The sequence below is a fragment of the Abramis brama genome, assembly GCF_963993115.1.
Source record: "Abramis brama genome assembly, chromosome: 18".
Taxonomy (NCBI): domain Eukaryota; kingdom Metazoa; phylum Chordata; class Actinopteri; order Cypriniformes; family Leuciscidae; genus Abramis; species Abramis brama.
Genome location: NC_139980.1, coordinates 532102 through 555027, shown reverse-complemented (window position 1 = coordinate 555027; position 22926 = coordinate 532102). Strand labels below are relative to the sequence as shown.

The 22926-nt window shown below is 44.5% G+C and overlaps 1 protein-coding gene across 2 annotated transcripts in view; it reads left to right on the top strand.

Annotated features, from left to right (window-relative positions):
- The window catches only part of bub1 (BUB1 mitotic checkpoint serine/threonine kinase), a 23435-nt gene extending 509 nt beyond the window's left edge, over positions 1 to 22926 (top strand). Inside the window, exons 2-25 of one of the 2 annotated variants that reach the window (XM_084090245.1) lie at positions 753 to 812; positions 887 to 1028; positions 1103 to 1299; positions 2190 to 2230; positions 2840 to 2922; positions 3746 to 3783; positions 3902 to 4077; positions 4482 to 4603; positions 5412 to 5668; positions 6029 to 6078; positions 6418 to 6534; positions 7604 to 7705; positions 10792 to 10873; positions 11315 to 11384; positions 12154 to 12328; positions 12401 to 12473; positions 13377 to 14164; positions 14555 to 14704; positions 16622 to 16722; positions 17752 to 17913; positions 18589 to 18746; positions 18993 to 19170; positions 21002 to 21108; positions 21988 to 22926. In XM_084090245.1, the coding sequence (XP_083946371.1) occupies positions 753 to 812; positions 887 to 1028; positions 1103 to 1299; positions 2190 to 2230; positions 2840 to 2922; positions 3746 to 3783; positions 3902 to 4077; positions 4482 to 4603; positions 5412 to 5668; positions 6029 to 6078; positions 6418 to 6534; positions 7604 to 7705; positions 10792 to 10873; positions 11315 to 11384; positions 12154 to 12328; positions 12401 to 12473; positions 13377 to 14164; positions 14555 to 14704; positions 16622 to 16722; positions 17752 to 17913; positions 18589 to 18746; positions 18993 to 19170; positions 21002 to 21108; positions 21988 to 22183 (3625 nt within the window). In that variant the 3' untranslated portion in view covers positions 22184 to 22926. Of the gene's footprint in view, positions 1 to 752; positions 813 to 886; positions 1029 to 1102; positions 1300 to 2189; positions 2231 to 2839; positions 2923 to 3745; positions 3784 to 3901; positions 4078 to 4481; positions 4604 to 5411; positions 5669 to 6028; positions 6079 to 6417; positions 6535 to 7603; positions 7706 to 10791; positions 10874 to 11314; positions 11385 to 12153; positions 12474 to 13376; positions 14165 to 14554; positions 14705 to 16621; positions 16723 to 17751; positions 17914 to 18588; positions 18747 to 18992; positions 19171 to 21001; positions 21109 to 21987 lie in introns of both variants that reach the window. The other variant, XM_084090244.1, reaches the window with a different exon arrangement.

The following is a 22926-nucleotide window of genomic DNA, read 5'->3' as shown; positions in this document are numbered from 1 at the left end:
ATATTAATTACACGAGAGAAATGCAGTAGCACCTCTGGCTTTGTGAAACGTCCTCATCTTGTGTGATTTGTAACTAATGTTTATAAGTTGATGTTCACTAATCTTCATCTTCATCATCATCGGTGTGATTGTCATGTGTCACTAATAGTCCAGTCATTTTAAGAAAAAAGGTTGAACAAATTGCAACAGAAGCAAACTCAGCTGATTTTGTGTCCTCAATATGTCCTGAGTAAGGGGGAAAAAAGCCCAGAAGAATCTCATTAGGGGGAAGTTTTGAAAAAGACCCAAATATACACTATTCATTCTTTTTCTTACGTGAGTAGGGTAAAAAATTCGAAACTTTCCCCTAATGGGATTCTTTGGGGCTTTTTTTCCCCTTACTCAGGACATATTGAGGACACAAAATCAGCTGAGTTTGCTTCTGTTGCAATTTGTTCACTGTTGACCCCCATTTTGGCTTAAAATGACTGGACTGTAATGTTTATCAGTTGATGTTCACTGATCTTCATCTTCATCATCATTGGTGTGATTGTCACTAATGTGTGTGTGTTGATGTTCACTGATCTTCATCATCATCGGTGTGATTGTCACTAATGTGTGTGTGTTGATGTTCACTGATCTTCATCATCATCATCGGTGTGATTGTCACTAATGTGTGTGTGTTGATGTTCACTGATCTTCATCATCACCATCGGTGTGATTGTCACTAATGTGTGTGTGTGTTGATGTTCACGGATCTTCATCTTCATCAGGGCCTTTGAGCTGAGCGTGCGCAGTTATGCTGGCGATGACCCATTAGACCCCTGGGATAAGTAAGAACATCTTTAATGTCTTTATTATAGTGATGATGAAGAGATCTGTGCGTCACTCATGTCTGGTCTGGCAGGTTCGTGCAGTTCCTGGAGAGCAAGCTGTCGCTGGAGGAGAGGAAGGGCTTGTCTGTGGTGCTGGAGCGCATCGTTCAGACCTTCCTCCAGGACGAGCGGTACCACAACGACCCGCGCTACGTCACACACTGCGTCAGATGTGTAGGTCCAGTCTCGCTCTCTCGGTCAGACTCCGGGTCAGATCTGTGAGATGAACACACACTCTCTCTGTGCAGGCCGGCTTCCACAGCGACCCGATGGAGGTGTACGGCTATCTCCACGGCCGCGGCGTGGGCACACACACGGCGGCGCTGTACCTGGACTGGGCACATCAGTGTGAGGAGCGAGGTCAGCTGACCCAGGCGGAGCAGGTGTACCAGAGAGCGCTGGAGAACAGGGCTGAGCCGCAGGACAGTGTGTTGCAGCAGTTCAGGTGAGACACACTCATACTACAGTATTATATACAGGAGAGAGACTCATACTACAGTATTATATACAGCTGAGGGACACTGAGACTCAGACATTCTGCCTGTACTGTAACTAAATGATCTAATTTAACACTAAATATGTGTGTTCGACACTGAGGAGTGGAGCTAAAGCTTCAAATATGGGTTGAAATCAAAATACACGTCTCAAAAACATTAATGCATAAAGATGGTATAAATGCAGACAGGAATAACACTCACAGGATATTTTAGTTGGTGTTTTTCAGATAACCTGCACATAATGTGCTTTACCTGAGAACATGTCATTAGAGTCGCTATGAAATCAAAACTGACCCTGTGTACTTCTGCTAGCGCACATCACTCGTCCTGTGGGAATAATGAACACATGCAAGTTAATGCACAGAAAAAATCAGTTGTGGTGGGAAACTTTAATCAGAATCTGAAAATGTTAGACCAATATAGGTATAAATCATGTGATCACTTTCACTTATATCAGTGTTATATATATCATCATATCGTCCAGCACTGAAACTTTGGTTGTTTTTATCTAAAAACATCCAATTATGCAGAATATATGATGATGAATATTTAATTGATGAGTTATCAATACAATATATAACAATGTCCTATATAGAGATCTGATTTAGCCCTAAATCCAGTTGTTTCTGTAAACTGCAGATATTCATGTTGTTCTCTTTCAGCCGTCTGTAGAAATACACCTCAGATTTCTGTCAGATCTAGTTGATCTCACACGTGTGTGTGTGTGTGTGTGCGCGCTAAAGCTAAACCTGCTCTCTCTTCAACACTGATGTTGACTTGGAGATGCGTCACAGCACTGAAGTCAGATCCTCCACTCACACACTCTCTGTGTTCACAGGCTCTTCCAGTCTCGGAGGAACACTCCGACAGCAGCGTCAGGTGCAGCACTCTTCCTCCTCTTCATCACCATCACTCTTCATCACTCCTCTTCATCAGCACTCTTCCTCTTCATCACTCTTCTTCCTCTTCATCATCACTCTTCCTCTTCATCATCACTCTTCCTCTTCATCACTCTTCCTCCTCTTCATCACTCCTCTTCATCACTCCTCTTCATCACTCCTCTTCATCACTCTCTGTACTGTGGTCTTCACTCTTCATCACTCTTCCTCCTCCTCTTCATCACTCTTCCTCCTCTTCATCACTCTTCCTCCTCTTCATCACTCTTCCTCCTCTTCATCACTCTCTGTACTGTGGTCTTCACTCTTCCTCCTCTTCATCACTCTTCCTCCTCTTCATCACTCTTCCTCCTCTTCATCACTCTTCCTCCTCTTCATCACTCTTCCTCCTCTTCATCACTCTCTGTACTGTGGTCTTCACTCTTCCTCCTCTTCATCACTCTCTGTACTGTGGTCTTCATCACTCTCTGTACTGTGGTCTTCTCACTCTTCCTCTTCATCACTCTCTATACTGTGGTCTTCATCACTCTTCCTCCTCTTCATCACTCTCTGTACTGTGGTCTTCTCACTCTTCCTCCTCTTCATCACTCAGATCACGTGCGGCTGCCGCTGCAGAACTCACAGCTGGTCAATCAGAACCCCCGGCAGAGAGAAGCTGTTCAGCCGCAGAGCAAGGTACAGTCCACACGTGTGTGTGTGTGTGTGTGTGTGTGTGTGTGTGTTCATGAGCATCAGAGGAACACTGAGACATGCGGAGTCGGTCATGTGCTCGTGTCCTCAAGCCTGAGCACGAGGAGACTCCTGAGGTGTGGGGAAGATGCTAGTTAAAGCCAAAAACATGATCGTTCGCTGTGTTTTTCACCGAACTGAGTCGGATGCCTTCAGAACACTTCAGATGTGCAGCTCGAGTCACATGGGCGTACTTTATGAGACTTTAGTTTTGCATCCTTTTTTAAAGCTTTTGAATATAGCGTCCGCAGTTCATTATTGATGTCAGTCAAGCTTCAATCAAGTCAAATTGACTTTCACACAACAGAATCATAGTGGTCATATGCGTATCCAGTGTTCATATAGACTCATGCTTCAGCTCTTCTGAAGTCACATGATGCTCTGTGTGAGAATCAGACCCATGTTCATGTTATTCACTGAATATCTTGTAGTCTAGCTCTGTTTGACACGATCGTGAGAAAAGCAGCAATATTCGATTGATTCATGAGGAAATGATTCTTCTGAGTCTTTTTTTTAATGAACGAGCTGATCCGGTTCTGAATGATTTGTATTGATCCAGTTCATCAGTGAACAGAAAACCTTTATGATCAGTGCATAACACATGAGGCACGTGTGACTTCAGACGCCTGGAGTAAAGTGTGTCTGGACTCAACTGCAGTTTCATGATCAGCACCGGCTTCAGAGTGTGTGTCCAGTTGTAGAAAGTCCTGCAGGTTTGGACTAACATGAGTGTGAACAAACACACTGAACTGAACCGTTTGTGTTGCAGGACCCAGAAGCCTCTCCTGCTCCTCGAATGGTGCGCATGTAAGTGTGTGTGACATGAACTTCTCAGTCTCAGCCTGTCGGTGTGTTCAGTAGAGGCTTGAGCAGGGGCTGTGGTGGTGATGATGATGATGATGATGAAGGTGTTGTCATTCCTCAGAATCTCGCGCTCGGAGAATAACCCGGTCCGGCCGGCCGGCGGCAGTGCTGTGGAGTGTGTGTCCATGTACTGTGTGGAAGAGCTGCAGTGTGAGGGGTCCGAGCTGTCTTTCGAGGAGCTCCGAGCCAGACGCTACTTTACCAAACGCAGACAGCAGGAGGAGCAGCGCAGACTGGGTGAGGACACACACACACACACACACACACACACACACACACACACACACACACACACACACACACACACACAAACAGGCGCACATATCTTTGTGGGGACTCTCCATAGACGTAATGGTTTTTATACAGTACAAACTGTATATTCTGTCCCCTTACACTAACCCTACCCCTAAACCTGCCCATCACAGAAAACTTTCTGCATTTTTACATTTTCAAAAAAATATCATTTAGTATGTTTATTAACCCATTTCCCTCATGGACCGCTGGCTGGTCCCCACAATGGAGGTGATCTCAGGTTTTACTATCCTTGTGGGGACATTTGGTTCCCACAATGTAATATAAACAAAAACACACACACACACACACACACAGTGCTGCTGCTGTAACGCGTGTTGTGTGTTCAGCCGAGGAGCAGCGCAGGCTTTGGGAGGAGGAGGAGGAGGTGAGGAAGATGAAGCAGCTGCTGGAGGATCTGGAGAGGAACGTGACTCTGGACCCCGTGACTCTCACGGCACAGGACACTACGGTACACACACTTCTGTCCAATCACACGCTCTCTGTGCCTGTCCGTCTTTACACACACGGGCCTCAGAAACGTGAGGCGGAGCTGCTCGATTAATCATTAGAAGATGGCGATCTCGGTTCAAACCCCCACATGATCTTATTCCTAATGACAGCGATTCGGCTCTGTGTCTATTAAAGCTTAGACGAGAACATCCAGATCTGATCCAGAGAGAGCAGTCGTCATGTGTAGATATGAAACCGCTTCACTAACAGTCTTTCAACATCACAGTCTCATTATTTCTGTCAGATTATCACAGAAGCACTGGATAAAAGTTTATAGTTCAGATATAAACACTGATGTCTACAGTAGTGATCAGATTAGAGGACGATTATATGAACGTAAAAGAGTAGCAAAACTAGTAGATGTGAATCTGAGAACTTGTGCAATAAATATCTGTTCTTGTCCGTGAACATCTACTCTCAGCTCCAGTGTGGAAACCTGTCAAATAAAGATCTGAAGCTGAATGTTGAGATTTGCCCTCGCAGACGATAGTCCCACCCGTGTCCTGAAGCTGGAGCTGCAGACGAGCACACACACACACACTAATGTGGAAAACACCATTCTCAGAAATACAGTGACAGACACAAACTTGTAATATATATGTGCATTTATTCTTACATTCACATTCGCAGCACAACCTCAATCAGGCAATTTATTATTATTAGTTAATATCAGGTCAGTATTGATGTACTATAGAGCAAATCTCTACGGCTTGATTGTTCACATCGTCATATATAGCTGGATGATGATGTATTCTGATGATGCGCAGGAGCGTCAGACGGCAGCGTTACACCGAGCCGATCTCCTCGAGCCGGTGGCGTTCTCCAGACCTCAGACTGGACTGCAGCTCCGCTCTGAGACCGCAGGGCATGCTGGGACAGAGACCAGGCGTTCAGTGACGGACCCGTTCCCCAGCGCAGCGCTTGACCGTAGAGAGAGTCTGACACACACACACCAGCTCTCAGAGAGACACACACCATCCCTGATCCAGAGCAGCTTCTGCACCGCACCTGAGAACACCGATCTGTGAGTGACACACACACACACACACACACACACAAACAACCGCTCTGTACCTGCCTCTGTTGTGAAGATATAATACAGCAGTGAAAATAACAAACCAGTGTTTTAAAAGTGGTTTACTGAACAAACTATGATTTTAGTCTTTATAGCGTTGAGTGCTCAGAGAAGAGTGCGCTCGCCTCCAGATGTGCTGAAACATTTTGACATGTATGTTTTGAGTTTATTTAAAGAGAAACCAAATGCACTACGTTGAAAGTATAAGAATATGTGGCAAGTTGAAAAGTTTGAACTATGAAGTATTGAGAGATGAATGTTGATTTGATGTGTGTGTGTGTGTGTGTGTGTGTGTGTGTGTGTCTGTAGAGCTGCGTGTGATCAGGGAGATGCGGATGCGGATGGAAATGTTACAGACAGTGAGTATTTCTCCTCATGTTCACTCGGTCCTGTAGATCTGCTGGAAGAGCTCTCTCTCTCTCTCTCTCTCTCTCTCTCTCTCTCTCTCTCTCTCTCTCTCTCTCTCTCTCTCTCTCTCTCTCTCTCTCTCTCTCTCTCTCTCTCTCTCTCTCTCTCTCTCTCTCTCGTTCTCTGTCTCTCTCTCATTAAACAGGACTGTAATGTTCGTTCTCTCTCTCTACTGTTCTCTGTCTCTCTCTCTCTCTCTCTCATTAAACAGGACTGTAATGTTCTCGTTCTCTCTCTCTCTCTCTCTCTCTCTCTCTCTCTCTCTCTCTCTCTCTCTCTCTCTCTCTCAGCGTCATGTGGGGCTTTCAATCACTCTCATGTTACTCCAAACTCCTCTCTGGGTTTCGTTCAGGCCACACCGTCCCGTGTTCTCCCTTCTCCCACTGTCAACACACGGGAGGCTTTGGGTAAGAACACGCGCGCACACACACACACACACACACACACCCCTGATTCAAAGCTTGAGATCACATGTTCACTTGGGCCACGTGTGGGTCTGGATGCTTCACATGTTATGGCCCTGCGTGACACACAGGGGTTAAAGTGGATGTGTTCTGGCCTTCTCAAGCAGGGTTCCCACAGATCCTTGAAACCCTTACGTTTGTGAATCTGCACAAAATAATTCAAGGCCCTGGAAAGTTTTGGAAAATAAGCATACACAGATACAGGTCCTGGAAAGTGCTTGAATTTATTTTGTGCTTGAAGTTTTCTGGAAAAAGCCCATATTATTCCCTCCGGTCCGCTAATGTGTTATTCCGCCAACACTCACACCACTCCAGCCCTCTCCACTGACTCTGTGTCGTGTGAAGCTGCTTCCTCCTCGTCATTTCTGCCTTATAGTAAAAACAAAACATGTCTGAAAGCTGCTGTGTGACAGGTGAACAGCAAACAAGCTGAACAACAGGAAATAAGTGTTTTGAAATACTCTCTCTCCATCAATAAGTGAAATAAGCATTTAAGGACACAGAAGTGGAGACAGGCTATTAAGACAGAGCGCAACGTGTCATATTACTCTGAGAACTAACGTTACGCCCGCTGGAGGCGAGAGCACAGCTTAGCTTTCAGAAATATATAAAGCTGCCATTTGGGTGTTTGACTTACCAGTGACGTCGTGCATTTCCAGTGCATTCTGAGTGTCAGGATCCACAGTTCACCCGTTCGGTCCAGCCGGTCTCCACTTCTGTGTCCTTAAACACTCGTTTTTTGGGGTCGACAGCTTATAAAGGCTCAATTCTGGGTTGTTTAGCTTGTTTGCTGTACACCTGTCACACAGCAGCTTTCAGACAGAAAGTCAGAAATGACGAGGAGCAGCTTCACACGACACAGAGTCAGTGGAGAGGGCTGGATTGTTTCCCCCCAGATTTTCAGATTATGATGCGTGTCGCTCTATCTCAATTCACTGCACTGCTGGTGTTATTTGTGTTGCTGTTGTCATTGGTGTGTGTGTGTGTGTGTGTGTGTGTGTGTGTCCTGCAGGTGTGATCATGGACATGTTTCAGGTGCCCACCCTCCTCCAGGAGTCCATGTTCAACAGCATTGTTCAGCCGGAGGACAGTTTCGAGAAGAGCTGCAGAATCAGTACGTCCTGCTCTGAACACACACACACACACACACACACACACACACACACACACACACACACACACACTAGGGGTGTAACGGTACGTGTATTCGTCCCGGACCGTTTCGGTACAGGGCTTTCGGTACGGTGCACATGTGTACTGAATGACCGAATGCAATATTAGGCAGGGACGGACTGACAATCTGTGCATTCTGGAAAAGTCCAGAACGGCCGTCCAACCGAGGGCCGTCGGCACAAAAAAAAAGTCTAATAAAGCAATATGAACAGCCAACAGCAGGGGCACTAATACGATCACTTATGATACGTGTAAAAAACAACACCTGAGGAAGAAGAGTCGACCTACAGCCACCGACAGAAAGTTAGTTTTATAAGGCTGCACTTTTAAATTTGCTTACATTATATTTGAATAGTTAAGTTAAGGTATAGCAGTGGTCTCCAACGTGGTGCATATGAGTTGCCCACTAAACACACTCTATAAATAGCCCCAACTTGCTGTCGGGGTTCCAGACTTCGAATAAATGGTAGCCTATCATTTTGCGACCTTTTCAACTAAACGTTTCATTGAACTTTTGCCTTTACAAAATTACCCAACTCTCTTTGATTATACTCTGTCATTTGCGTTGCGTATGAGAAACATCAAATGGCAAACACTCAAAAAGCAGAACAAAACTTGTTTGATCTGAGCAGCGCAGAGCATTATCAGCTCGGCCCAAAAACAGCGATCGCGGCCAAAGCTGATCTCGATCACGCGAACATTATTACACAGAGCTGCGCGATCCACTGAGAAGCATTTCAATTCAGTGCAGAATTATCTTATCTCTATTATAAACCCACAAATGACTATGTGATTTAAGCTTGTAAAAAGCCAGATGAAACAGCGCTGATTCTCAACATATTGACGCAAAAAACAGGCGAAACATTGTTCCGAAAACAAACCAGTTAGAAGACATTTCACTCCACAACTTATGAATTAACTGTAAAACAATGCTGTTATATTAATATAGTCATGTATAAATGTATTAAATGTAATGCAGTAATGTTTTGTTTAGAAGTTATGGCAGTTTATTTATTTATTTATTCATTTATATTTATACTTTGATAACACATACAATAGGTTTATAGAAAATCAACAAAAAAATCAATAAATATTTTCATAATTTTCCAGGAATTTTTTTTTTAAACACTTGTAAGTCTGAACCAGAATATCAAGATATTTTATTATTTCTCATATGATGGTGAAAAGTAAAAAAGCTTCACCATGTTATATGTATAATAAATATTTGAGTATAACAAATAAAAATCCCTTCTAGATTATTTTATCCCTTGAGGTAGCCCTCGCACACAAAAAGGTTGGAGACCCCTGGTATATAGTAACTAGGCTATATGTTTTATAATTACAAGTTTGTGTAATTTGGGGTTTCTGTAGCCTGCAGTGACATTTCATTATTTGTATTTTATGGCATTGTACATTTTTTGTCTTTATTTGAAGGCTGAGGCTTCATTAATAAACACAACCCCAATTATCATCATTGGTTTTGAGATGTTACTTGCTGTCTGATAGGCTACAGTATTGTGGCATATAGTATCAGGACATCCTCGCTAGTGTCTGTCGCACATGGCTATGGCGAATGGCCGGATGATGGGCCTATTTGGGAGAAAGTCCAGGGCTGTTTTTTAGCCCCAGTCCGTCCCTGATATTAGGTACATTTTCGTGTTTCCACACGAACATATTAAGTGGCGGAAGTCTCCGCGTTCAGCGCAAATCCGCCTAAAGTTTTACTCATCGTCACTGTAACCTAAACCAATGAAATCGACTGCAGGGGAAAAAAATAAATTAAAAAATCCCACACCGCGCTGTACAGCAACATACACGGCACGCTTTAGCCCAGCCTCTCGCTAGCTAATGCTAGCATGGCCAATGCAGACAAGCCCATAGACAGTATGGACAAGCCGGAGCTTGAAGAGCCACCCTTTACACTTTGGAAAAGTTTTTCCACTTTTTCATTATATTTTATTATGTGATATTGGTTTGAGACTGTGAGTATTTTATTTAGTGGAGAACTTTGCAGCAGTATTTTATTTCTTATTCTTTTTTTATTTTATATATATTTTATTATATTTGATTAAAAAGTGTTTAAAAAAGTGTAAACAAATTGTTAAAAAAGTTTATAGTAATAAACAACCTGCAGTTTAATGTTTGCATTTCTTTCCCTTACTGTACCGAAAATGAACCAAACGGTGACTTTAAAACCGAGGTACGTACCGAACCATGATTTTTGCGTACCGTTACACCCCTAACACACACACACGCGCACACACAAGCGCACACACACTCCACATCTCTAACTCATCTAATGCTGTTCCGGTTCATTCTCATGTCTCGTAAGCATCATCAAACAGTAAATCACTTCCTCGGGCTTCCACGTGTTGTCCAGTGTAATGATGGCGATTGCACTTTTGCTTTCATAATTCACAATCTCCCCCCCTTCAGTGAGTCTTTGGACTGATTTAAATGGATAGTTCTTGGATTTGAGAGATATTTGAGAGTGTGTTTGATCGATTAATTGTTCACAGCGGTGGAAGAAGCAAACCGTACGTGCATCTCGAATCTCATCTCTATATATATATATATCTCCCACCAGCCACGTGACAACTGCGCTTCACATTTAAAAACTTCCCAGTCATAGTTGTTTATTATATCTTTAGTTAATCATGTTCTGATTATTCCTGTCATATTTAGTTAATTAAAACATCAACAAATGCAACAAATTGTTTCAATGCAAATCGTCCAAAAAAAAGTCCAAACTCCTCTTTTGACTTTTATTAATTTGATCATGTTTGATGTTAATGAAATTAGTCGTTATTAGTCATTAAGATGTGGTTGAAGTGACTAAATATTATATATGTATGTTATAAGATCTTTTGAATTAAATGTAATTTGGCCAAGATTACATATGGATTTGATCATGCTTGTAAAGTGCATCAGCACTAATCGTCAGGCCATTGGAAATAACCAACTAATCAACAAGTATCCGTGTGTGTGTTGAAGAACAGTGCTCTGACTGTGTGATGTTGTGTTCAGGCAGCGCCCCCCCGTGTGTTACAGCAGCCGGCACGACTCCGTTCATGATCTACCAGGACCGAGATGAGCAGGAGAACAGAGGGTGAACTCACTCACCTCACTCACACACACACACACACACACACACACACACACACACACACACACACACACACTCACACACTCACACTCTCACACTCACTCACACACACACACACACACACACACACACACACACTCACACACTCACACACTCACACTCACTCACTCACACACACACACACTCACACTCACACTCACTCACACACACTCACTCACTCACTCACACACACACACACTCACACTCACACTCACTCACACTCACTCACTCACTCACACTCACTCACTCACTCACTCACACTCACTCACTCACTCACTCACTCACTCACTCACTCACTCACTCACTCACTCACTCACTCACACACACACACACACTCACACTCACACACTCACTCACACACTCACACTCACGGAGAGAGAGATCTGACTGTGTTCTGTCCTTCAGTTCTGATCAGGCCCGGAGCGAGCCAGCCGTGACCCGAGCGCTGACGGAAATACCACCGTCCAGAGCCTACGTGAGTATTGCTAGTTGTTTCCCAATACCTATTTTTATGGGAATTTTGGGATATTGCATAAAAAAACACTGGATGGAAGCTGCAAAATACGCCTGAATTCAGAAAATGCACTCAGTTGAGGTGAATAAATGTTTTATCCGATAAGACCTGCACATAAACTCAGATGGAAACGCATCTACCGAATAAATCCCGCGATGCGCAACAAAAACTCAGCGTCAGCTGTGATTGGATAACTGGAGTAACCAGCGGACCAATGGCATCGCAGCATCTCAGATGTTGGTTTTTTAAACTTGTTGAGTCTAGAAGCGTCTCACTTCTGGAGGGAATTAAACCAAATCATTCTGATCACACACTTTGACTCCGGCGTTTCAGAAACACCAAACCAACATCTGAGATGCTGTGGTGCCATTGGTCCGCTGGCTACTCCAGTTTTTGTTTTTTCACACGAGTGTGTTCCCAAACGCCAGAGATCATGACAGCGTTTGAGTTTCGTTTGACGCTCTGAGACACACTCGTTTATGATGGAGGGAAAACACACATTGCAGAAACTCACATTTATCAGATATTTTGAGCCTGTTTCCCAGGAAGTGTTGATTTTGTTCTCTTTAGGGATGGAAATGCTGTTTTTTTTTCTTCTTTTTTTTCCTCATCTATTCTGTGCACAAGTTAGCTTCATCACTTGGGATGTTGAGATGGCTAGAGGCCAGTAATCTCCCAGTCTGTGTTGGTCTCGGGACGTTTCCTTCTTGACGGTGTGTGTGTTTCTCAGGACGCTCCAGTCAGCACCGAGTCCATGACGGATGAGAGCACCGTGTGGGGAGCGAGGAACGTCTCGGTCGGGCCGTGTCCCAACCACACGCGTGACTTCTCCCTGTCCGCCCACCTGGTGTCCACACCCCTGCACCCTCACGCGCCGCACGCCTGGGACGTGGAGCAGGGCCAAGGTATCCCAGCGCAGGACGTCACGCGTCACTGGCTGTCTGCTGTTGATCTGACACGTGTCTGTGTTCTCCCAGGGGAACATGCGGTGGCCCAGGCCGGCAGCGGGGCGGAGGAGAACCCGTATGTTCGCCAGCCCACTAAACTCAGGTATGGTCCTCGCTGAACACCACACCAGCCCTCTCCAGCAGGTCAGCTCTGTGCGCTGGTGTGTAGATCTGATCCAGTCAGTTCAACTGTTAAACGCATGGAGACACACGGACTTGATCTCATTTTTTTGTTTGGGGTCAGTAAGATTTTTATAGTAACACTTTTTTTTGATGGTCCACTTTAGACATTCTGCTGACTTTAAGCTAGGGCTGCACAATATATCGAAGTTATCGAAATATCATTTCAATTGATTATTCATTAACATTTTGATTATTCAGTTTGTTGTTAAATAACCCTAATGTAGGATAACCTGAACCCTGAACCCCGAGGCTTACACTGATGTTAAAATAACACGTCTAATGCGACAGTAAAACACTGATGTTCACTGTCAGAAGTTGTAGGGATGTTTTCTTGTCACAAAAATAATGAAAATAGTGTCTTTTCTGTTAAGCAAATGCTTTATAATCTTCGCTATTGCATCAGTGCAAATGAACAAGCGCGCCGTTATGTGTTGTGTAGTGACGTGTGTGTTCAAGTAAGCCAGATATGAGCAGATTCTGTGCAGTACGCTGTATTTAATATATGATGACTCGAGTTGAGTATTTGTGCTAAATCTGCGCAGATTTGACTTACATGAACTTCCAGGAAAGTGACACGTCATTGGCTTGTGATTTGGCAGCGTCACCCGACACATTCAGCCGGTGTTCATTTCTAACCCTGCACACCAGTAATGTTTTTTAGAAAAAGCAACTTAAATGTCCTAATTGAACTAATGCCTAATCCTGGTTTATTCTAATCCCTGAAACCAGGCCTAGAAGTTTGATGTGAACTCAGTAGGTTTGGTCTTCGTCTCCGTTGTCTTACTGCTGTGTGAGCCGATGTCTGTGTGTGGTTGGTCTGCAGTCCCATCATGGAGCAGAGTCCGGTGGAGGAGAAGCCGTCGGAGCTGGACGTCAGCAGGGCTCAGGGCACGATCGTGGGCGAGGGCGTGTCGTTGGCTCAGACCCCAGGGCTCTCTCTGGCCCAGAGCAGCTGTAGCAGCCGACACCCGCTGGCCGCCCTGTCCTTCCCCGACCACACGGCCCTGAGGACGCAGGACGAGTCCATGAGCCGACCGAGCTGGAGCATCTACCAGAGCCCGGAGGAGCAGCCCACGCTCTCAGATCCAGCGGTCAGCGAGAGGTCCTTCCACAGCCGCACGCCACTGGAGGAGCAGGACGTCCCCATGAGCCCGAAGGCTGCCGCGGGGCTGAGCTGGTTCCAGGTGGACGTCTCGACCCGCGCAGCAGAACCGGATCTCGACGTCATGATGAGTCCGGCTCCGGTGTCCGCTCAGCCCGCCTGGACCGTCTACCAGAGCCCGGAGAAAGCCCCCGAGACGGACCTCCTGTGGGCGACGGGCCCAGAGCCGGCGGCGGAGCGGGATCTGGACATGCTGGAGGAAGGGGGCGTTCTGCTTCCCAAACAATCCTTCCAGCAGCGGAAATCAGGAGCGAAAGCACTTCAGATGTTGCATGAATCTCTTTTAATGAGTCCAAAACAGTCCAAGGAGGAGTCCAGGAGCCCAGACCGGTTCAGCGCTGACGGCCCTCAGCGGACCACAGAACCGGATCTGGAGGTCATGACCAGCCCATCGCGGAGCTGCAGGAGGACCAGTGCTCCCATGAGCCCCATGGACACATCCAAACCAGGTATTCGTTTTATGTAGCGCTTTTCCGTAGCTCAAGGTCACTTTACACTGTACATTACAGTACATTTACACACATTGCAAACACATAAGCACACTTATAGCTACATTGTCCAGTGTTACATAGATGTGTTTTAGCTGAGTCTAGGGTAGCCACAGGAGTGTAAGGGGGAGTGAATTACATCATTTAGGAGCATTGACACTAAATGACCTTCCACCTTCAGTGGACAGCTGAAACGAGGGACCCGGCAGAGTAAAGTAGATCAGGTGATGTGGAGGTGCTGAAGTCATATCTGACAGTGAATGCGTGATGCCACAGGTAGCCAGTGAAGCTCATGCAGCGAAGACTTCACCGTACACGTGTGTGTATAATGATCATGTGGTGTTTCCGCAGCCTGTGTTCATCTGGTGTCGGACCCCTGGGACGAGGAGCTGATCGTGTCTCTGCTGTCTAACCTGCAGCCTCCTCTCTCCGCACACCCTGCCCTCACCGTCTGGAGCTGCCGGCTGCCCACCATCACCCCCAAGATGACCGTCCAGATCGGTAACCGCGCTCCTCGCCTTCCTGTCCGCTGTTTACTCCACAGGCTTCATCAGTGCTGTAGACACGCCTCATCTGCAGTGTTCGGCACAGCGGTTAAAGGGTTCTCCCAAACATCAACAGATGTCGTCTTTTACACACTCATGTCGTTCCAAACCCATTAGCGTTTGTTCATCTTCCAAACACAAATAAGGTGTGTATTTAATGAAATGGGGTTTGTACAAGGTGCTTAAAGTACTTGAATTTGACTTTTGGAAATTTAAGTCCTGGAAAACCCTTGAAAACAGCCATTTTTATGAAGAAGTACTTGAATTATTAAAAGACAATATGGGCCCTATTTTAACGATCTGAAACGCAAGTAACTTTGTGGGCGGGTCTCGGCGCTGTTGCTGTTATACCGGCGGGATAAATGACTCTTGCGCTCGACACAAATCTAAAATGTGTTGGTCTGAAGTCGCTTCATTACTCATAGGTGTGGTTTGGACGTAACGTGAAATAAACCAATCAGAGCGTCATCTCACATTCCCTTTAAGAGCAGGCGCGCTTGTTCCATGGCGGATTGCTATTATAATGGCGGATTTGCCAGGAGCGGTTCACAGCCGAGGAGAGCAACGCTCTCGTCACGGCCGTAAAAGAGAGAAGTTACATTGAAATGGAGAAACCCACCCAAATTAACTTCGGTTAAACAGGCGTATGATAATTTGGGTAAATGTGTAAGATAGATGTATGCTTTTATAATAAATTGTCTATCTATCTATCTATCTATCTATCTATCGTAATAATGTATGATTTGCAAAAATGAAAACTGCTGCTTCTGTGTAGATGAGAGAATCAAAGTGTGTGTGTGTTGTGCACACGCTACATTGATTATGGCCAAGCATGCGCCCTTAAAATAGCATATGAATAACATGCGCAACGCGCCACTGACTTTAAACTATTTTCTCCTGGTTAGTGGCGCAATTGTTTTCTAAACCTGCAAAATAGCATGAAGGAACGTTTGCGCCGGAACACGCCTCCTCTTTTGCGCTGAACCGCCCAGGGAGCGCAAGTTCATTCCCTAGTTTAGCGACATGCGTCTGTGGAGGGAAAGGCGCGCTTTGCACGGGTGCAAAATAGGAATGAAACATGCGTCGGTGTACAAAGTCAATTGCGCTGGGTGCAGGATAGGGTTTCCCTATATGTGAAATGTATTTTTAATTTTATTGATAAAACAATCTTTTCACACTTATCTCTGCAATCCCACTGATAGATATTTTTATATGAGGCATGTGATCAAACCATGTGAGGCATTTCTCATGGCTATGAGTGTGATATTGCTCATGTAAATATCTAAGTATATGATACAGCTTTTATTCAAGTCAATCATATTCATGGGAGAAATATCAGTTATCCTTTCAAAGGTTAAAGTTCCACAGTCATTGCATCTGCTGAACTTTATTTGTACCATTTTATTTTATTAGTTTATTTTTATTTATCTATTTACCTTTTTTAGAATTTAAAAGATAATTAAGATATTGTTTTATAAATAAGAAAAATGTAGTGCTTGAAAAAGTCCTGGCATTAGATGTTACAGTATCTGTGCAAACCCTGATGAAAGGACAGCTTTCTGGCCCTCCATTGACGGATGCGCAACTACCAATTTAACGCTTCAAAAAGTTCATAGAGATCGTAAAACTAATCCATATGAATCAAGCGGTTTAGTCCGAATTCTCTGATGAGACTCTGTTCATATGCTGAACAGATTGAATTTAGGCTTTTATTCACATATAAACATTGATCCGCAAACATAAATGGAAACTAACCGTACATGCTTTCGCGTAACGCGTGAGAATGGACAGAAGTCGTCACGTGATGTTCAGCTCCTGCTGTTACTGGACGAGGCCAGTGCTGATGTGAGCGTGTCCTCATGTGTCCCCTCAGCTGGAGAGTCGCTGCGAGTGGACTTTGTTCTTGGACAGGGAGCGTTCGCCACAGTCTACCAGGCCACCAACCTCATGACCACACGCAAGCTCATCCTCAAGGTGACGAGAACACACACATCTGATACAGAGATACTGGTGATGCGTTTGCATGAGATTCACACATCACTCGCAAAGTTTTGCCCCAGTGTTTTACTTCTCAGGAGAATCAAGGAGAAAGTGTGTTAAAGGGATAGTTCACCCAAAAATGAAAATTAGCCCATGATTTACTCACGCTGAAGCCATCCGAGGTGTGTATGACATTCTTCTATCAGATGAACACAATCGGAGTTATATTCAATGTCCTGGCTCTTCCAAGCTTTATAATGTGAGTTAATGAGTATATTTTTTTGGAGGTCCATCAAAGCGCATCCATCCATGATGAAAGTGCTCCTCATGGCTCTGGCGGATTAATAAAGCCCTTCTGAAGAGAAGCGATGCGTTAGTGTGAGAAAAATATCCATATTTAAAACTAAAAACTAAAATAACTGCATCAACTTACACCACAAGAGTAACACTTGAATATGACGCACAACGTACTGACGAGCGCGGGTTCCTGACCCTGTGTGTTTGAACCGCGAGAGGCTCAAAGCTTACGCTACCCCTTCATCTACGTCTTACATCGTCAAGTGTTGCTCTTGTGGCGTAAGTCGTCTTGCGTACGGCCGTCTGCCGGAAGCTCATTATTTTAAGTTGATTAAGTTTTAAATATGGATATTTTTCTTACACGAACGCATGGCTTCCCTTCAGAAGGGCTTTATTAACCCGCCAGTGGAGCACTTTAATCATGGATGGATGCGCTTTGATGGACCTCCAAAAAAACATACCCATTAACTCCCATTATAAAGCTTGGAAGAGCCAGGACATTGAATATAACTCCGATTGTATTCGTCTGATAGAAGAATGTCATATACACCTCGGATGGCTTCAGGGAGAGTAAATCATGGGCTAATTTTCATTTTTGGGTGAACTATCCCTTTAATATACAGATAGTGATGCCCGTTACACTGACCCTGATGTGCTGCAGTGGCAGAAACTGACCAATAGCAGCTGTCTTGAGGTGGTCATGTGTTCTTCCTCTGCTGTCCTCAGGTGCAGAAGCCAGCGAACCCGTGGGAGTTCTACATGGACAGCCAGCTGAACGCCCGTCTGCAGCCCAGCGTACGCCACCTCTTCAACACCATATACTCGGCTCATCTCTTCAGCAACGGCAGCGTCCTGATCGGAGAGCTGCACAACTGCGGCACACTGCTGGTGAGCTCTCAGCCAATCACGCTGACAGTCCTCAGACATGAAGCTCTTCAGCTCTGATTTGACTGGCCAGTAAACAACAGTTTTTGTCCATTAACTCAAAATGGTGCATTGATGTAACGTTGATATAGCGGAAGGGGAACGTGGGAGAGCGTGAGAGAGACGCTTCGTCCCAAGTACTGCTTAAAAACAAAAACACACAAACATGAGGGATGAGCGAGACCGACGGCTAAGCAGAGTGGTTTAGATAAAGGGGTTTGAGTGATTCATAATCAGCAGCCTATCTAACCTGGCGTTATCCACATTATATTTCAATATTAAATGTTATTGTTATTACATTATTATGTTTTTTGTGCACAGAAAGTATTCTCGTCGCTTGATAAACTTCAGGTTGAGCCACTGGACTATTTTAACAATATCTTTACTAACTTTTCTGGGCCGGCAACTTTCAAATAAATTACACTTTACTATATGTTCACATAGAAAATAATATTATTATATTTCACAAATATAATAATATTTCACTGTTTTACTGTATTTCTGATCCAATAAATGCAGAAGAGACTCTTTCAGAAACATAAAAAAAATGTTGATCCCAAACTTTTGAACGGCAGGGAATATCATTTTATTGTTGTATGTTGATTAATGAATAATGAGTTGCTGAATGTTGTCGTCCAGAGCGCTATAAACCTGTACAGGAGCCGCAGTGAGAAGGTCCTGCCGCAGCCGCTGGTGCTCTACTTCACCGTCTGCATCCTCCACATGATCCAGCAGCTCCACCAGGCCCACATCATACACGCCGACATCAAGCCCGACAACTTCCTGCTGGGGGAGAGGTGTGTGTGTGTGTGTGTGTGTGTGTGTGTGTGTGTGTGTGTGTGTGTGTGCGTGTGCTGACGCCGCAGTGTGTCCCAGACTCCCACCGCTCACTGACTGACCCGTGTGCGTGTGCTGACGCCGCAGTGTGTCCCAGACTCCCACCGCTCACTGACTGACCCGTGTGTGTGTGTGTGTGTGCTGACGCCGCAGTGTGTCCCAGACTCCCGCCGCTCACTGGCTGACCCATGTGTGTGTGCGCGCAGGTTCCTGGAGAACGACTGCTTCGAGCGGGATCACCTCCAGCACGGCCTGGCTCTCATCGACCTGGGCCAGAGCATCGACATGACACTCTTCCCAGAAAACACTGCGTTCACTGCCAAGTGCATGACCTCGGGCTTCCAGTGTGTGGAGATGCTGAGCGGACGACCCTGGAGCTACCAGGTGACCCTCATCACAGATCCGCTGTGTGTGTGTGTCCGCTGTGTGTGTGTGTCCGCTGTGTGTGTGTGTCCGCTGTGTGTGTGTGTCCGCTGTGTGTGTGTGTCCGCTGTGTGCTCCGTGAGACGGATGCTGTCCCTCATGTGTTGCTTTTACTGGAGACCTTGTTGGTCCCTATGATCTGCTGTATGAAGAAGAGCTGCATCCTGATGTATCAAAATTAGTTTCTTGTTCCACAGTGGAAAATTAAATGAGGGTGTATAAATGACAGAATGATCAGCATTAAGGCCCGTTTGCTCCAGGAACGATAACTATAATAACGATTTAGTTCTAAAATTATTTAAAAAAAATAAAAATAGCACAACTATAATAATGGCACAGTAAAATGATATCATTGGAATCACTGGCAGAAAGATTTATTTTTTCCAGCTGAACGATAAAAACAGTGACGGCCAATCAGAATCAATCCTGCTTTAACGAGCTCGAGCATTTAAACGACAAAACTGCAGTGTGTGCTTATAATAAACACAGTGTTATCGTGCGCTGGTGTGAACCAAGCGGCAACCTTCCCGTCTCTCTCTTGATCCAACACTGAAGAGACTTAAACTGCAGTTCATCCACTGGCCACTAGAGGCCGGCTGCAGGAGAGGGTCATTACCCATAAACCCGTGTGTTAAAATTCCTAACTTTACAGCAGAAACACATGTTTACAGCCTGGTGCAAAAAGTGGTTTTGGTCTATATCGCTAATCTTGTCCTTCATGACGACTGTGAGGGGGTGAATATTTTAATAACTCATCCGTTTAAATTATATTAAGCCTTAAAGTTCTGCATAATTAAGGGCGTGGCCACTTGAGTGACAGGTGGATAGCCGCTGATGTCACTACTAGCCGTTTGTCTGCTAGCGTTAGCGTCACGTCACCTCAGCTAATCCGCCTTGCTGCACATTTCTGTTTATCCAGGAGTGACGCGCGGCCAAGATGGCGACGGCCGGCTCCGCCCACTTTGGGTGACATCACGCACACTACGCCCAGTGTTTTACAGTCTATGGTGTAAACGCTGATATCGTTATAGTTCAGTGATTCTCTGTCTACACTAGGAAAAAATAACTCGTAGGATTTACTTGATAAAATCCTCGTAACAGTTTGCACTAACACATTAAGTCAGTTTTACTGCTCTACAACTTCCCTGTTATCAAGTAAAATCTACTTACTGTTGAACTTAACATTCATTTGACATTTAATTGACACTTAATTGAAGTAAAAATTAATATTTAACTTGCATTGAGTAAAAAGTTAATTATATAATATTTAATTAAATACAACACTGAATTCAACCACACTTTCAAAGTATATATTTTATATATATTGTGTAGATTCCATATATTCATATTAGTAGTGGCATAGTATCTGAACACAGAGACCTCAATACTTGGTACACAATGACGGTAACATTCGATAGATCGTTTATGAACTCGTTGAAAATGGACTCCAAATGTTATAAAATGGCATTTTACCAAACCTAACAGAAGCAAGGATAAAACAGTGTAAATACAGTGAAAAATCAACCTTATTAATTATTCATGCCCCAGTGCATGATGGGAACTCCAATATTAGAAAAGTTGAGTAGGTTTTACTTAATTTCTACAAGCTTGAACTGAGTTCTAATAAAGGATTTACTTGGTTCTTTTGAGTTCTTGCCTGAACTAGGTTTGTCCTGTAGAAATGACACCAGTTTCTCCTAGCGTTGACCTCAGCCACTGGGTTAGGGTTAGGGTTTGGGTTAGTGCTAGTCTCCGTGCGGTCGGTTAATGTGCTGTGTCTCGCTCCTCACAGACGGATTACTTCGGCATCGCCGGCACCGTCTACTGTATGCTGTTCGGGACGTACATGCAGGTGAAGGAGGAGGGCGGCGTTTGGAGGACCAATGGCGTGTTCAAGAGGTGAGATGATCATGTGACCGGCAGAGGCGTCACAATATATCACAATACAAACATGCAAATATGTGTCGTGGACCGTGACAATCTGTGTTGTGTATAGTTCACCCACAATAAAAATTAAAGTGTCAGTACTACATTAAACTACTATATAATGTATAATACAGCAACTGGGGAATATCTGTGTGTCCTGATGATGCCAAATGTCTGTTAGCAGTAAAAGTGGCCGACATTATTATAAATAAATCTAGTCAGTGACAGAGATCAAGCATATTCATCTACAATAATTCAGTATTTTCAGCTTCAGAATCATGAATATTGTTATTTTGGTGTCTCTATTGTCCTGTGCTTTGTCCAAGCCTGTTCATTTACACACACAATGTAACACAAATAAGCATTTTAATCAACAGTACTTTTTTTTTTTTGGTTAACCTTTTATCTTTTATATGGTATCGTGAGTTCAGTGTCGTGATATGTGTTGGATCATGACATGAGGGTATCGCTACACAGTGACAAGTGAAGCACTCGCCGCCTCTGAACACACAGAGACGCCTCACTCACTCACTCACTCACTCTCTCTCTCTCTCTCTCTCTCTCTCTCTCTCTCTCTCTCTCTCTCTCTCTCTCATATATATATTAAACACGACTGTAATGTTCTCTCTCTCTCTCTCTCTCTCTCTCTCTCTCTCTCTCTCTCTCTCTCTCTCATATATATATTAAACACGACTGTAATGTTCTCTCTCTCTCTCTCTCTCTCTCTCTCTCTCTCTCTCTCTCTCTCTCGCTCTCTCTCTCTCTCTCTCTCTCTCTCTCTCTCTGTGTCTCTCTCTCTCTGTCTCTCTCTCTCTCTCTCTCTCTCTCTCTCTCTCTCTCTCTCTCTCTCAGGATGGTTCACGCTGAGCTGTGGCAGGACTTGTTCCACACGCTGCTGAACGTGCCGGACGGCCGCTCTCTGCCGTGTCTCCAGCGGCTGCGCCTGCGCCTCGACACCGTCCTGCAGGAGAACTACAGCAGGAAGCTGCGCTCGCTGAAGAACCGGCTGGTGGTGCAGATCCTGGAGGCCCGGTCCTCGCGCAGGTGATGCTCCTGCTGTGTGTGTGTGTGTGTGTGTGCGCAGGGTCATCCATACTGCTGTTTTACTGGAACTATTTCAAGTTGTAAAAAAAAAAGTCAATGAAGCCTTTTGTAGATTTCAATAAATGTTGTTTCTCAAACCCACTTGTGTTTGCAGTTTGTCTTTGTCACAGCTAGATGGCACTATTGGACAGGAAGTGGCTTCAGTTCACCCTCATGTACTGTTGCGGCTCAGTTTCACACGCTTTGATTTGAGTTGTCGGAAATATCAGTCAATGTTTTTTGTTTTGTTTGTTTTCTTGAAATTTTGTGACTTTTTCTGATTTTGAGTCATGAACATGCAATGCAAAGTTTCCACACACTGTGTTTTTACACACAAAATGACTGTAACGTTTGTATATTCACAGGACAATTTGACCCGCATATTTGAATGTCCTAAAGCAAGTGTACAGACCCAAAATAACATTTCTGTGTTATATTTTGTTATTTTGCTTTCTTACTACCCTGTGAGGCTGAAGAAGCTTTCCCACACTTATTTCAATACAGAAAAACACATTTTCTTTTTTCAATCTATCTGAAATGCAGTTAAACCTTTTCCTCATTTCGGGTCATGCTGATGTTGTGAAGTGTGTTCAAAAGCAACTGTACAGACCCAGAATGCACCACACAGCGGTATGTCCGAGCCCTGAGGGACAGTGTCTTGCTGGATTCAACAGCTTCTTATTTCCAAATAAAGTTGTTTTCCCTGTT